This window comes from Hippopotamus amphibius, chromosome 5, assembly GCF_030028045.1.
Source record: "Hippopotamus amphibius kiboko isolate mHipAmp2 chromosome 5, mHipAmp2.hap2, whole genome shotgun sequence".
Lineage (NCBI taxonomy): Eukaryota > Metazoa > Chordata > Mammalia > Artiodactyla > Hippopotamidae > Hippopotamus > Hippopotamus amphibius.
Window position 1 is genome coordinate 135,623,341 of NC_080190.1, and position 14,401 is coordinate 135,637,741.

The window sequence follows — 14,401 nt, forward strand, 5'->3', positions numbered from 1 at the left end:
GAGTGAGCATTTTGGGGAGCCTGGCAATCTTTGTCTTTAACTGGAAAAATTAGCACATTTGTTATAGTGATTAATATATTAGGATTTATTTCACTCCTTGTTTCTGTTTTTCTCTCCTTTGTTGCCATCTTTTATATTATAGTACCTGTATTTTTTCTTAGCCATTTTTTTGCCTATCTGCTCTTTTTTATTTCTATTATTTTAGTGGTTCACTCAAGAAATTTTAACGTATGTACTTACCAACGTCTAGACTTAATTTCTTTGTTTTTCATTTGAACAAGTCCTTTAACTCCAGTCATTTCTTGTATGTTAGTGTCTTTTTTTTTAAAACTTTCCCAAGACATTGATCTATACAATCACTGTTTGCTTAGAGTTACCCACATATTTACACCTCTGTCCACCATTTTCTCTCTTTTTTTGCAATCAGTCTATCCATTTTAAAAATGGATATTTTAATACCCCAAATGTGGAAAGTACATGATCCATCATTTTGCACCTCAGACCTGCTGTCTTAGGATCACTATCCTTCTGTTTGACATACATATTAAAAAATTTCCTTTAGTGAGGATCTGTTGGTGGCAAACTCTGACAGTTGTTCTTTGAAAATATCTTTGTTTGGCTCAAGTTTTTGAAAGATATTTCAGTCCTTGGTTGAGAGTTATTTTCTGTTAACACATTGAAGCTCCTTCCTCTGTTTCTTGACTTCTTTGCTGCTGGGAGGTCAGCTGCTGGTCTTGTTGACATTTACTTCTGATTCTGTAGGTCTGGGGTTGGTCTTGTGGTTCTGCATTAGTGACACGTGGGGGGTGGTGCTGAAGCTGCAGGTCTACCCACCACACTTTTGGTAGCAGTGGTTTGTGAACTCATGCATTTCTGGTGCTAATTTCCTTTTCCTAGAATCTTGCCTATGTAGTTAAAACTGATTATTTTTATTCCTTCAAAAGGTATTGAACAAAACAAGTAACTGAAGGCTTGGTGATGAGTCAAAGTATAGCTATAAGGAACAAACTATTTTTTTTAAACTTTTTATTTTATTTTGGAGTATAGTTGATGAACAATATTGTGATAGTTTCAGGTGTACAGCAGTGTGATTCAGTTATACATGCACATTTATCTATTCTTTTTCAAATTCTTTTCCCATTTAGGTTGTTACATAATATTGAGCAGAGTTCCCTGTGCTATACAGTATGTCCTTGTTGGTAATCCATTTTAAATATAGCAGTGTGTACATGTCAATCCCACACTCCCTAACTATCCCTTCTTCCTACCCTTTCCCCCTGGTAACTGTAAATTCTTCTCTAAGTCTGTGAGTAAGTTCTTCTCTAAGTCTGTGAGGCTGTTTCTGTTTGGTAAGTAAGTTCATTTGTATCATTTCTTTTAGATTCTGGGTATAAGGGATATCATATGATATTTTTATTTCTCTGTCTGACTTACTTCACTCAGTATGACAGTCTCTAGGTCCATCCATGTTGCTGCAAATGGCATTATTTCATTCTTTTTAAGGGCTGAGTAATATTCCATTGTATACATGTACCACATCTTCTTTATCCATTCCTCTGTCAATGGACATTTAGGTTGCTTCCATGTCTTGGCTATTGCAAACAATGCTGCAATGAACATTGCATGTTTTTGTCTGGATATATGCCCAAGAGTGGGTTTACAGGGTCACATGGTAGCTCTATTTTTAGTTTTGTAAGGAGCCTCCATACTGTTCTCCATAGTGGCTGTATCAATTTACATTCCTACCAACAGTGCAGGAGGGTTCCCTTCTCTCCACACCCTCTCCAGCATTTATTGTTTGTGGATTTTTTAATGATAGCTATTTTAACTGGTGTGAGGTGATATCTCATTGTAGTTTTGATTTGCATTTCTCTAATAATTAACATTGTTGAACATCTTTTGATGTGCCTCTTGGCCATCTGTATATCTTCTTTGGAGAAATGTCTATTTAGGTCTTCTGCCCATTTTTTGATTGGGTTGTTTGTTTTGATGATATTAAGCCACATGGGCTGTTTCTAAATTTTGGAGAATAATCCGTTGTCGGTCACATCATTTGCAGATATTTTCTCCAGTCTGTGGGTTGTCTTTTTGCTTTGTTTATGGTTTCCGTTGCTATGCAAAAGCTTGAGTTTAATTAGGTCCCATTTGGCTTTTTTTCCCCCCAAAATTTATTTATTTATTTAATTGGCTGTGTTGGGTCTTCATTGCTGCACAGGCTTTCTGTAGTTGTGGAGAGCAGGGGCTACTCTTCATTGTGGTGTGCCGGCTTCTTATTGCGGTGGCTTCTCTTGTTGCAGAGCATGGGCTCTAGGCACTCGGGCTTCAGTAGTTGCAGCACGCGGGCTTCAGTGATTGTGGCACATGGGCTTATTTGTTCTGCAGCATGTGGGATCGTCCCAGACCAGGGCTCGAACCTGTGTTCCCTGCATTGGCAGGTGAATTCTTAGCCACTGTGCCACCAGGGAAGTCCCATTTGTTTTTATTTCCATTACTCCGGGAGATGGATTGAAAAAGATAATTGCTGCAATTTGTGTCAGAGAGTGTTCTGCCTATGTTTTCCCCTAAGGGTTTTATAGTGTCCAGTCTCACATTTAGGTCTTTAATCCATTTTGAGCTTATTTTTGTGTATGGTATTAAAGAATATTCTAATTTTATTTTTTTACCTGTAGCTGTCTGGTTTTCCCAGCACCATTTATTGAAGAGACTGTCTTTCTCCCATTTTATAGTCTCACCTCCTTTGCTGTAGATTGATCATAGGTGTGTGAGTTTACATCTAGGCTTTATATCTTGTTCCATTGATCTATATTTTTATTTTTGTGCTAGTACCATACCATTTTGATGAGTACAGCTTTGTAGTATAGTCTGAAGTCAGGGAGTCTGATTCCTCCAGCTCCATTTTTCTTTCTCAAGATTGCTTTGGCTATTCAGGGTCTTTTGTGTCTCCATACAGATTTTAAGATTTTTTTTGTTCTAGTTCTGTGAAAAATGCCATTAATAATATGGTAGGGATTGCATTGAATCTGTAGATTGCCTTGGATAGTGTAGTCATCGTGACAATATTGACTTCCAGTCCAAGAACATGGTATGTCTTTCCATCTGATTGTGTTGTCTTGGATTTCTTTCATCAGCATTGTGTAGTTTTCAGAGTACAGGTCTTTTGTCTCCTTGGGTAGATTTATTCCTAGATATTTTATTCTTGTTTTGATGTGATGGTAAATGGGATTGTTTCTCGAATTTCTTTTTCTGATCTTTCATTGTTAGTGTATAGAAATGCAACAGATTTCTGTGTATTAATAACTTTGTAACCTGCAACTTTACCATTCATTGATGAGCTGTAGTAGTTTTCTGGTACGTCTTTAGGATTTTCTATGTATTATCATGTCATCTGCAGGCAGTGACAGTTTAACTTCTTTCCAATTTGGAATCCTTTTATTTCTTTTTTTTCTCTGATTTCGATAGTTAGGATAAAAGTGGCAAGAGTGGACATCCTTGCCTTGAGGAACAAACTTTAAATTAATAACAGAAAAACACCACAGAGCTTTTGTGAAAATGTTTTAAAAATTGTTAGTAAAATTTCAAAACGTGCTTCTTTGATTCTTTTTTTAAAAAATGTTTATTTTATTTTTGACTGTGCTGGGTCTTTGTTGCTGCGTGTGGGCTTTCTCTGGTTGTGGTGAGTGGGGTCTGTTCTTTGTTGTGGTGCATGGGCTTCTCATTGCTGTGGCTTCTCTTGTTATGGAGCTCAGGCTCTAGGCCTATGGGCTTCAGTAGTTGTGACACATGGGCTCAATAGTTGTGGCTCACAGGCTCTTGAGCACAGGCTCAGTAGTTGTGGCACACGGGCTTAGTTGCTCCACAGCACGTGGGATCTTCCTGGAGCAGGGCTCAAACCCATGTCCCCTGCATTGGCAGGTGGACTCTTAACTACTGCACCACCAGGAAGTTGGAGGCTGTTTACTTTTGAAGTAATCTAATACTGTTTTCTTTTAGCTAAAAGTAACCATATCAGATATTAACATCACCTTCAAGAATGTTCCATTACCTAGATTCATAGTAATGAATATGACATACACCTTATGTATGAAAAGGAGTAATCATTATTTAACAATTCAGCATTATGATTATGAAACATTTGTCTGTGAGTAGTTAGATTATATCATTGCATTGCATTTTACTTTGACAAGATTTTTTTAAAAACTTAGCTATTAAGTTATACTTTAGCAACTTTTTATTCTAAAGTGCAAGCCATGTGTGCAGCCTAGAAGTGTATGTTTTTTGTCTTTAATTTCAAAATTTGTTGTTTTGGGGTGTATTAAATGTATTGCTATTTTGTAAGAAAAAATTTTACCCTAAAGTACAATATAGCAACACTGTTCTTGAATAGAATGCAAAATTTATATTCTAATGGCTGTCTGTTACTGCCTCTTCACTTTCATTCGTAAAGACATTCTGTTTTATGAGTTTCACTTTTTGTCTTTGGTGAATAGCTGTAGGAATAAAATATTCTTTTATGTATTGAAGCTATACAGGGAGTAAGTAATATAATCAGTTTAAACGGTCTTTCAAAGCATGTTTTTAATGGTAATCCAAGTTGTTGGAATAGGTTGGTTACAAATAGGGACTAACAGACCTAATGAATAGAGCATGTCAGAACACGGAGAGCACCATGTTTGTTGCACTAAAAAATTAATTTAGCCATTTTGCACTTTGTAATTTTCTCCTCTTTTTTGGATGCCAGTCTTCTCACCCTCTAGTACTTGATTCTTCTTTATGCAGAGAATTTAGATCCTTATAGCCCATTCTAAAGTAGGCTCTGGGCTAGGCCTGTCTCTTTATAGTTAGAGACCCAGAATGTTCTTTAGGGCGTAAAAGGGAACACAGTTGTTCTCCCTGTCATCCAGTGTCCCCCCAGCCTCCTAGTGGCTCTTTGAACAGCCTTCTTTGTGGCCTCTGCTAGAAGACCATCCTTTGCCTTCTGTCCACTGTCCAGACATCTTCCTCATCATTCTGAGAGAATAAATATAGTGGTGTCTCAGCCTGAGAGTGGAGATCAGAACCCCACCAAGTCCATTCAGGGAAGTTGGGGTTACTTCTGCTGGGCTTGCACGTTGGTTTCACTCTGCTTGTCAGCTTCCTGTCTGTCGCATTGAGAGCGGCCGTCTGGAACACTCCCTTGAAAAGAATCCCGAGCCTGCTGCCAGGGGATTGGTTAGCACAGTGGCCAGGGCTCGTGAACCGGGTGTGGTGGCTTCTTGGCGGGACCTGGGTTATGGGAAAGAGCATGTGTGGCCTTTGTAATCAAAGGACCCATGATTGAGTCTCAGCTGAAAACATCATGACCTTGTGCAGGTTTCCCCTGAAGTCTGAGAGTCCTCATCTGTAGAGCGACGTAACAATAATCACACCGCCTCGGGCAGGTGATACTGCTTCAGTAATAGAAAACAGACTGTGTCGTGGTGGCGGTTTCTTGATTTAATCCATCACTCATGAGGAAGACCTGCTAAAAGGATGGCACTGTGGCCTGCAAGGTGAATCAGAAGGACCTCCTTGAATTTGGGGGAGAGAATCTCTATAATTTTTTAAAATCTGCAGATTGAAATGGTGCTCTGAGGAAAGATACAACTTCCATTTTACTGCTTAAACTTTCTCCTGCACAGCGTGTAACCACTAGAGGATTTTTAGCTTCTATTATTGAAAACATGGGCTGAAATTATAATCCAACTCAAAGGACTATCAAGGGTCGCTCATTTTTATGTCTTTGTTTCCTTGAATTTTCTCCTAACACTTGATTCTTAGTCACTTGGTCCGATTCCCTAACATTATTTGTGCTGTAATCTTTGTCTCTCAAGATTTCCAAAAGTCTCTTACTTTCTGGTGTTAAGAAAGTCCTCTTCCTGTGGAGGCTGTCCGCTGCCATCCCCTTCTCCCCAACCACTAGGGTAGCAGAATTCCTTTTCAGTCTAAATGGAAGAGCTACTTTATCTGACTATCTTCCCCACTAGACAATAGGCTGCCTTGAGGGGGGAATAATATATATTGCTGGTAGCATAGTGCCTGGTATATATTTGTTGCCTAATAGATAATTTTTGAACAATTCAGTGGATGAATTTATGAATGTTGCAACATTTATTCTGCATTTTACTTGGTTGCTGATGTTTGTTTACCCCTTGGACTAATCCTTGAGGGCAGGGGTCATGCCTTATTCATCTTTGTATAATCCAGTTTTAAGTGAGTGTCAGGCGCATAGTGGATGAACTAATTTAGTCAGTTTCTTAGGCAGGTAGGATTTTATGGTAAATCTAAATTTCCCCAGAATATAAGTACCACAGTTGTTTTTTTGTTTGTTTGTTTTATAAATTTATTTATTTTATTGGCCGTGTTGGGTCTTTTTTGCTGTGTGCGGGCTTTCTTTTTAGTTGCGGTGAGTGGGGGCTACTCTTCGTTGTGGTGCGCAGGCTCCTCACTGCCGTGGCTTCTCTTGTTGCGGAGCACGGGCTCTAGGCGCACGGGCTTCAGTAGTTGCAGCACATGGGCTCAGTAGTTGTGGCTCACGGGCTCTAAAGCGCAGGCTCAGTAGTTGTGGTGCACAGGCTTAGTTGCTCCACGGCATGTGGGGTCTTCCTGGAGCAGGGATCGAACCTGTGTCCCCTGCGTTGGCAGGCAGATTCTCAACCACTGCGCCACCTAGGAAGGCCAGTACCACAGTTGTTTTAATTGAAATAGCAAGTGTCAGAAATTTATTTTAATATTAGAACCAGGACCATGTAGACAGAGCTTATTTGAATAAAAAGCCCATTTGGATCAGAATTCTAAAATTTGATTTAAATAAAATTTTTTTAGAATAAATTTTATTATTTATTTATATATTTATTTATTGGCTGTGTTGGGTCTTTGATGCTTCACACAGGCTTTCTCTAGTTGTGGCAAGCAGAGGTTACTCTTCATTATGGTGTGCGGGCTTCTCAGTGTGGTGGTTTCTTTTACTGTGGAGCATGGGCTCTAGGCATGCAGGCTTCAGTAGTTGTGGCTCTCGGGCTCTAGAGCATAGGCTCAGTAGTTGTGGTGCATGGGCTTAGTTGCTCCATGGCATGTGGAATCTTACCAGACCAGGGATCAAACCCATGTCCCCTGCATTGGCAGGCAGATTCTTAACCACTGCGCCACCAGGGAAGTCCAGCAGATCTCTTAATTGTTATCATTTTACAGTAAGTCCCCTACACATGAACAAGTTCCCTTCCGAGAGCAAGTTCATAAGTCCTGTTTGTTCTTAAGTCCAACGAAGTTAGCCTAGGTACCAACTAACACAATCGGCTATATAGTACTGTACTGTAGTAGGTTTATAATACTTTCCACACAAATAATACATAAAAACAAACACACAAAAAATAAAGAAAACATATTAAATCTTGAAAAGTGCAGTAGTACAGCACAGCAGCTGGAATACAGGGAATAGCATCGAGTGAACAGGCAAGAAGAGTTACTGACTGGAGGAGGGAGAGGAGGTGGGTAGAGGGTAGCTCCCGAGGGTAGAGCTGAAGGATCGTCAGCAGTAGGAGATGGAGGGCAGACTGCAGTTTCACTCATGCCTGACGCTGATGGAATGCATGTCCGCATTTTTGAAAGTTCCCAACTTGAAGGTTCGTATGTAGGGGACTTACTGTATTTTACTCTGACTTTTTTTTCCTCTGATATACATATTTCCAAGTTTTGTTTGTTTTGTTTTGTTTTGTTTTGACGCGCTATGTGGCTTGCAGAATCTTAGTTCCCCAACCAAGGATTGAACCTGGGCCTCCAGCAGTGAAAGCCCAGAATCCCAACCACAGGACTGCCAGGGAATTCCCAATTTCCAAGTTTTGTTTTGCTTTGTTTCGTTTTTTAAAAATATTTATTTATTTATTTTTGGCTGCATCAGGTCTTAGTTGTGGCATGTGGGCTCTTCACTGCAGCATGCGTGATCCTCCGCCGTGGCACACAGGCTCTCCAGTTGTGGCCCACATGCTCTGTAGTTATGGCGCATGGCTTACTTGCATGTGGGATCTTAGTTCCCTGGCCAGGGATCGAACCCGTGTCCCCTGCAGTGGAAGGCAGATTCTTTTTTTTTTTTTAAGCTCTTTATTGGAATATAATTGCTTTACACTGCTGTGCGAGTTTTTGCTGCACAACAAAGTGAATCAGCTGCATCTACACATACATCCCCATATCCCCTCCCTCCTGCCTTCCCTATCCCCTCCTTCCCTATCCCAGCCCTCCCAAGTCATTACCCATCATCGAGTTGATCTCCCTCTGTTATGCAGCAGCTTCCCACTAGGTACCTATTGTACATTTGGTAGTGTGTATATGTCAGTGCTACTCTCTAACTTCGTCCAGGCTCCCCCCCGCACCCCCCATGCCCTCAAGTCCATTCTCTACATCTGCATCTTTATTCTTTCCCTGTCACTGGGTTCATCAGTACCACTTTTTTAGATTTCATCTCCATCGAATCTGAATGAGATTTTTGCTGGGTAGAGTATTCTTGGCTGTAGGTTCCTCTCTTTCAAGACTTAAGTATATCCTGCCACTCCCTTCTGGCCTGCAGAGTTTCTTCAGAAAGATCAGCTGTTATCCTTATGGTTTTTCCCTTATATGTTATTTGTGGGAAAGGTGGATTCTTAATGACTGGACCACCAGGGAAGTCCTATTTGAGTGTTCTTAAGCTTCTTTTATTGAGGCTTTTAAAAAGTGAGCTGATAATTACACTTTACATTTTCAGTTGTTTAGATTCAAGCTGTAAGTCTCAGTGTTCATTTAGGGTCTGAAATATGATTTAAGGGTGAAGCGCACTTTGGATCCCTAGAGAATATACAAGGGCCTGACACCACTTAAGTAATTGGAAAGACACTGAATTTATTTGCATGTGGGAGTAATCATTGTCAAGAACAAGGAAAAAATATGTGACGCCACAGGAACACTTCGTAAATAGAACAGGAGCAGTTGGTACATGGCCTACCAAAGCAGACAAAGAAAGCCCAAATGTTAGTGAGCATTAACTGAACAAGAACATAAATATGCCCTCTCTTCCTTTTACATTTAGATTAGCTGTGGTCGTTACGTAATCTGCTCCTGCAAGTCTGAACCATCTTCTTGGTTCTCATTTGTGGTAACAGTTCATTCTTGGTCAGAACTGATGATTGGATGATTTCGTTTTTCTCTTTTTGGGGAAGTACTTCTTACCCAGTGTTCTTGGGGACTTTGAGTTGTATTTGACTTTTTCCACCCGCCTGGGTTTAGTATCTACCATGGCTGGTTCGCCCCCCGCCCCCACCCCTTTGCACAGACCTAGGTCTTCATGGGTCACCCTGTCACCCTCCTGTATTCACATCCTCCGTGGTGTGCCAAATTCCCATCCAACAATCGAGGTTTCATATAATAACACGGTAAATATGTGTCAACACACAGACCTTCTATTATGCAGACTTCACTCTGTGATTAAAAGAGCAGAATGGTGAGTCATTTGTGTTGCGTAATGACCTTGCCACCACATCTTTGTATTATCTGTCTCCTTTCTCTGGACTCTCAAAGAACAGGGGCAAGTGGAAGGGAACGTGGCCTCTGGACTGTGATCTCTGGCTTGTGAGCACAGAGAGAAGGAACAGAGGAGAGGATGACGGTGACTGGAGCAGCTAGAGCACAGCCCAGTGTAGGACCCAGGATCCGCACTGGAGCGAGAACACACAGAGCCAGGGGCCAGACCCTGATGTCTAGAACGATGTGACACGTTCAGAGGCGGAGCAGGAGAGAGCTCGAGGAGCACACAGGAATAGGCCTGAGGCCATCAGAAGTGGGAGAGGCAAACACACAGGGAAGGCAGGCCTGAGGACCAAGGCTGAGTAAGAAAAGGAGGCTGAGAGGCCGGACAGACAGCTAACACATGATTTTTCAGCCTGCAAGTACTTTTCCTACCTAAAATCAACCTTGTCATAGACCTTATTTCTGATAACGATAAAGGATTTTGTCACCCAGGCTTGAAATTTCAGAGTCTCCTTTACTTCTTTTTTATCTTTGCAGCTCGTCACTTCTGTGTCTCTGATGATTCTACCTCCACATGGAAAGGCCTTGAGATTCAAACCTTGGCTTTTCCACACATAGGACCTAAGACAGAAGTCATTTAACCTCTCAAACGAATGCCTAAGATGACAATCTGATAGGGCTGTCGCGAGAACCGGAGGTAGAACGAAAGCTCAGCCAGACTGTTGCGGTACTTCACAGAACGCTTTCCTGCCTTCATTTTAGCCTCCTAGCCTTTTCTGGCTTGATCTCCCTAACAGGTCTGATCACATCATATCCTGCCTCAAAAACCTTTAAGGTTTCTTCATTAACTTTTTATATAAAGCCCCAAATTCCTCACCAGGTTTTGAGGGCTCGCCGGCATCTGGCCCCAGCCTGCATTTCTGGTCTCATCCCCTAGCACTTTCCTTTGTCTACTGTGTTCTAACCAAATCGAACTGCTTGCTGTTTTCAGCGCAGGCCCCCGTCCCAGCGGCCTTACTCGTACTTGAAATTGTTCTTCTCTTTCTCTCTCTCTCTCTCTTTTTTGGCGGGGCCTCTGGTCGGGGGTTGGGGGGGGGAGGGGAGGGGGCAGCTGCCCCCTGCAGCTTGCAGGATCTTAGTTCTGTTGCCGTAAAATCGTCTCGGGAGTGGGTTCGTGATCTCTGAAGGAAAAGAATTTCTCCTCGGGATCAATGACAAGCGGTCACTCAGGTATAAGTAACAGAATAACAGTTTATTAAGAAGAGAGTACAACAGCTTCTGGCACAGACACCAGAAGTGGGTACAGAGAGACCCGAACACAGGCTGTAGGTCCTGTGATTATATACCTCTTTGTCTAGGAGTTCATTAGCTCACAAGATTCAGAATTTCTCCTTGCAAGTTTACAAACATTCAGATAATCACCAAAGAGCATTGCAGCTCAGTGAGTGCCTCCATACGCCTGTTAACCATTACTCTAGTTCTGTTTACGGAATTAGGAGAAAGGGTCATAAATTCCAAGACATATGAAATGTATACAACTGGGCCCATACATTTTCCTAACTTGATGTTTTTTCTCTTAAGCTTATCATATTCCCATCGGTTCCCCCAACCAGGGATTGAACCCAGGCCTTGGCAGTGAAAGCGCTGAGTCCTAACCGCTGGACCGCCAGGGAATTCCTGAAATTGGTCTTTTCTACACCTCTTGGGTTCCCAAACCTCCTCATCTTTCCAGTCCCTGTCCAAACGCACCCATGCTCACTGCATCTCCCTGTGAACCCTGGTCTCGGCCTCAGGCTTCAGTAGTATCTTGCTCTGAATTTCCATTCTTTCTGTGAAGTCTTGCCGTGCTTACTGCTTTATGCTTTGTGTTACTTGGGTGCATGATTTATTTAACCTCCTATTCTGAATCCTGGAGGGTTCTTCCTAAGTACTTAACAAAGCACCTGCTCTGTTGGAAGCAATTGGTAAAAGTAGTATGATAAGTAGACCAGGCAAGGGGATAATAGCAAGTTGACCAAGACTTGACAGGCCCACTGGAACTGGAAGGACAGGAAAGCAGCTGTGTAGCGCTGTCTTGGAAGATGTGGAACCAGGTAATTTTCTGATGCCAGCCAAGTGCTTTTATAAGGCTTGAAGAGGTAAGGCAACTAATTTGAGTCACTGTTATATGCCAGCTACCCTTCTAGGTGTTTTACATAATTTACTCATTTGAACCCCAAACAGATCACATTCTTTCCTTCCTTAATATTCTCCATTGGCTTCTTGTCCCAAACTCTGCAACTAGCCCTATAGGATCCCTAAATCTGGCCCATGTTTCCTAACCAGACTCACTGCACTGCCTCCTCACCTTTTCATTTTTTCCTCTTAGCCTCCAGTAGTCAGTCCCTTCATTAAAGGTTCACCCATGAATCCCAAATTTATGGGTTTTTTTTTTTTTCAAACCTTAAAAAACCAACCCCATTATAGTAATCTTAGGTTATTTAATCCGACCTTATTTCAGTCCAAAATCTCTGGACTGCTTTTTACAAAGATAAGAATATAGAGAGAATAAAATGCCAAAAAATCTTGATTTGTCAAAGAACATCTTTGCTAAAATCATCTGCCCATCGTGGAACAAACTCATACTTTCCTTTACGCTTTAGATATGTTCTGAAAGGTTTTCAGCTAGAGTTTTGCTAATCATACTCTCTTGAAAATGTGCTGTGACGTTTCTTGGCTCTTCTGAGAGAAACAAGAAACTGGTGGTTCTGATAACCACTGTGGGGAGGGTGACTGTCAGACAGAAATAGGAGGGAGGCTTAATTTTCACTATATATATACACACCTTTCTGTACAGAAAAAATGTTTTTTTAACCATGTGCTTGTGGTATCTATGTAACTTAGTAATATATATGTATGCTCCGGAAAATTGCCGTTCTCATTATTATAACTTCTTCAAAGAGCAATCAGACTGTATTAGACAATTTGGAAAACAGAGAAAGGTTATTCCAAATTCTATCACAATCCTAAAACAACCACTTGGGATTGCCATTTCAAAATGGATTCGAGAGTGGATATTTTGTAAAATGAATAACCTGACTCCCCATTTGAACCTCTTCTGTAAATAGATATTTCCGAATATGACTTTTATAGTAGGAAATGCCTTTAGTTCCTGTTTTTAGTAAAAGAATTTTCTCTGTGTATGAAGGTTATTCATCTTTCTCTCAGTTTTGACAAGAGAGAAACAGAGCTCTATCACAAGTTAGAAAAAGGGAGAAATAACAGCCTAAACTGGAGCCTCACCTAAAGTCTAGAAAAACTTCCCCCTACCTCCAGCGCCATCAAAGTTGGTCCATGTGTGGATAAGCAGCTTGGGCAGTTAGGAAGAGTATAGGAAAAAGAAATGCAGCAGTGGAATGGTGAGAATTTCACAGCTGATTGGATGTAAGGGAAAAGGAAGATGGGAAGCCCAAAGATAATCAGGTTTTGAGGAAGAGCAGGAGACTTCAAGAGATTAGGTTTGGGAATTGAAATTCCTGAATTTGCCTGATCTTGGGCAGTGTTCTTATTCTTAACCCCTGAGCCTCAGTTTTCTCATTTACAAAACAGGGATAATTTTGCACCTACTTCATTAGGTTGTTTTAGGGCTTAAGAGAGAGATTCCACATTAAAGCATTTAGCGTACTGCCTGAGTGTTTTCCACTTTTAATTATTAATGGTGATGTTATTTGGTAAGATAGAGAAACAGAAAAGGAGCAGAGGTGGCAGGTGTTAAGAAAGATGGTTTCCACTTTGACGGGCTGAGTTTGAAGTGCACTTGAGAAATGTATTCAGCAGTTTCTAGAAGACAGAAATAGGGGCCTGGGATAGAAAGAGGCTCGCCTGTGCTACTGCAGGAGTAAGGATCTGCTAGTCAGTAGCTTTGCATTCATTCTCTGACAGCCATTGCTGGATGGGCTCAGAGTTCTTATTGTTTGAACCTGTGAAAAGTGTTTGGTCACCTGAACAAACTCTTTAAAGTGTGTGTGGCTAGCTGGAGAGTTTTCCCAGCCACTGGCGTCAGTGCTGCTGCATGTTTGTGCACTGCTCTAGGGCGCCTGGCCCGGGGGACAGTGAGGTGAAAGCCAGCTGCACACCAAGCCTTGTGCCCTTGGCTGCATGAATGGGCTGGTGGTGTCTCTGCGTCAGAAATGTTTGCCCTCTCCCTCAGTGGGTGGGGCTTCTTGTTGAAAGGCCAGCAGCTGTTGAAGTTAAACTCCATGTGGTCAGTATAATGTTCTATTATAAGAACCGTATACTGGGGTTGCTTACATTTTCTTCTTTCTTCTTGCAGATCATCAATGCCGTGGTGCTGCTGATTCTGTTGAGTGCCCTGGCTGATCCAGATCAGTATCACTTTTCAAGTTCTGAACTTGGAGGTGACTTTGATTTCATGGATGATGCCAGTAAGTACATCAGACAACGATGGCAGATATTTTGGTATTTTCAAGGGCAGGGAATCCGACTGCCAGTTACAATATTAAGTTATAAATATTGATTCATTTGAACTGATACTTAACTCTCTTCCTATCATTACAAATAGAACAACAAATATTTATATGTTGCATGTGTTCTGCCTCTGTTCTGAGTGCAGGGGTCTCAGTAAGATCTCTTTTGTCTTTTCCTCATCTTACCCATTTTTTCTTTTCATTTTTTTCTTTTTCTTTTTTAAATTTACTTATTTTTTATTTATTGGCTGTATTGGGTCTTCGTTGTTGCACGTGGGGTTTCTGTAGTTGCAGAGAGCAGGGGCGACTCTTCATTGCGTTGTGCTGGCTTCTTATTGCAGTGGCTTCTCTTGTTGCGGAGCATGGGCTCCAGGCATGTGGGCTTCAGTAGTTGCCGTGAGTGGGGCCAATAGTTGTGGCTCACGGGC

The 14,401-nt window shown here is 41.5% G+C and overlaps 1 protein-coding gene across 5 annotated transcripts in view; it reads left to right on the plus strand.

The window, feature by feature from the left end:
- LAPTM4B (lysosomal protein transmembrane 4 beta) overlaps positions 1 to 14,401 on the plus strand; it is a 67,561-nt gene that overhangs the window by 11,555 nt on the left and 41,605 nt on the right. For all 5 annotated transcript variants that reach the window (XM_057736058.1, XM_057736059.1, XM_057736057.1 and 2 more), the window contains exon 2: positions 13,820 to 13,931. In XM_057736058.1, the coding sequence (XP_057592041.1) occupies positions 13,820 to 13,931 (112 nt within the window). The remainder of the gene's footprint in view (positions 1 to 13,819; positions 13,932 to 14,401) is intronic.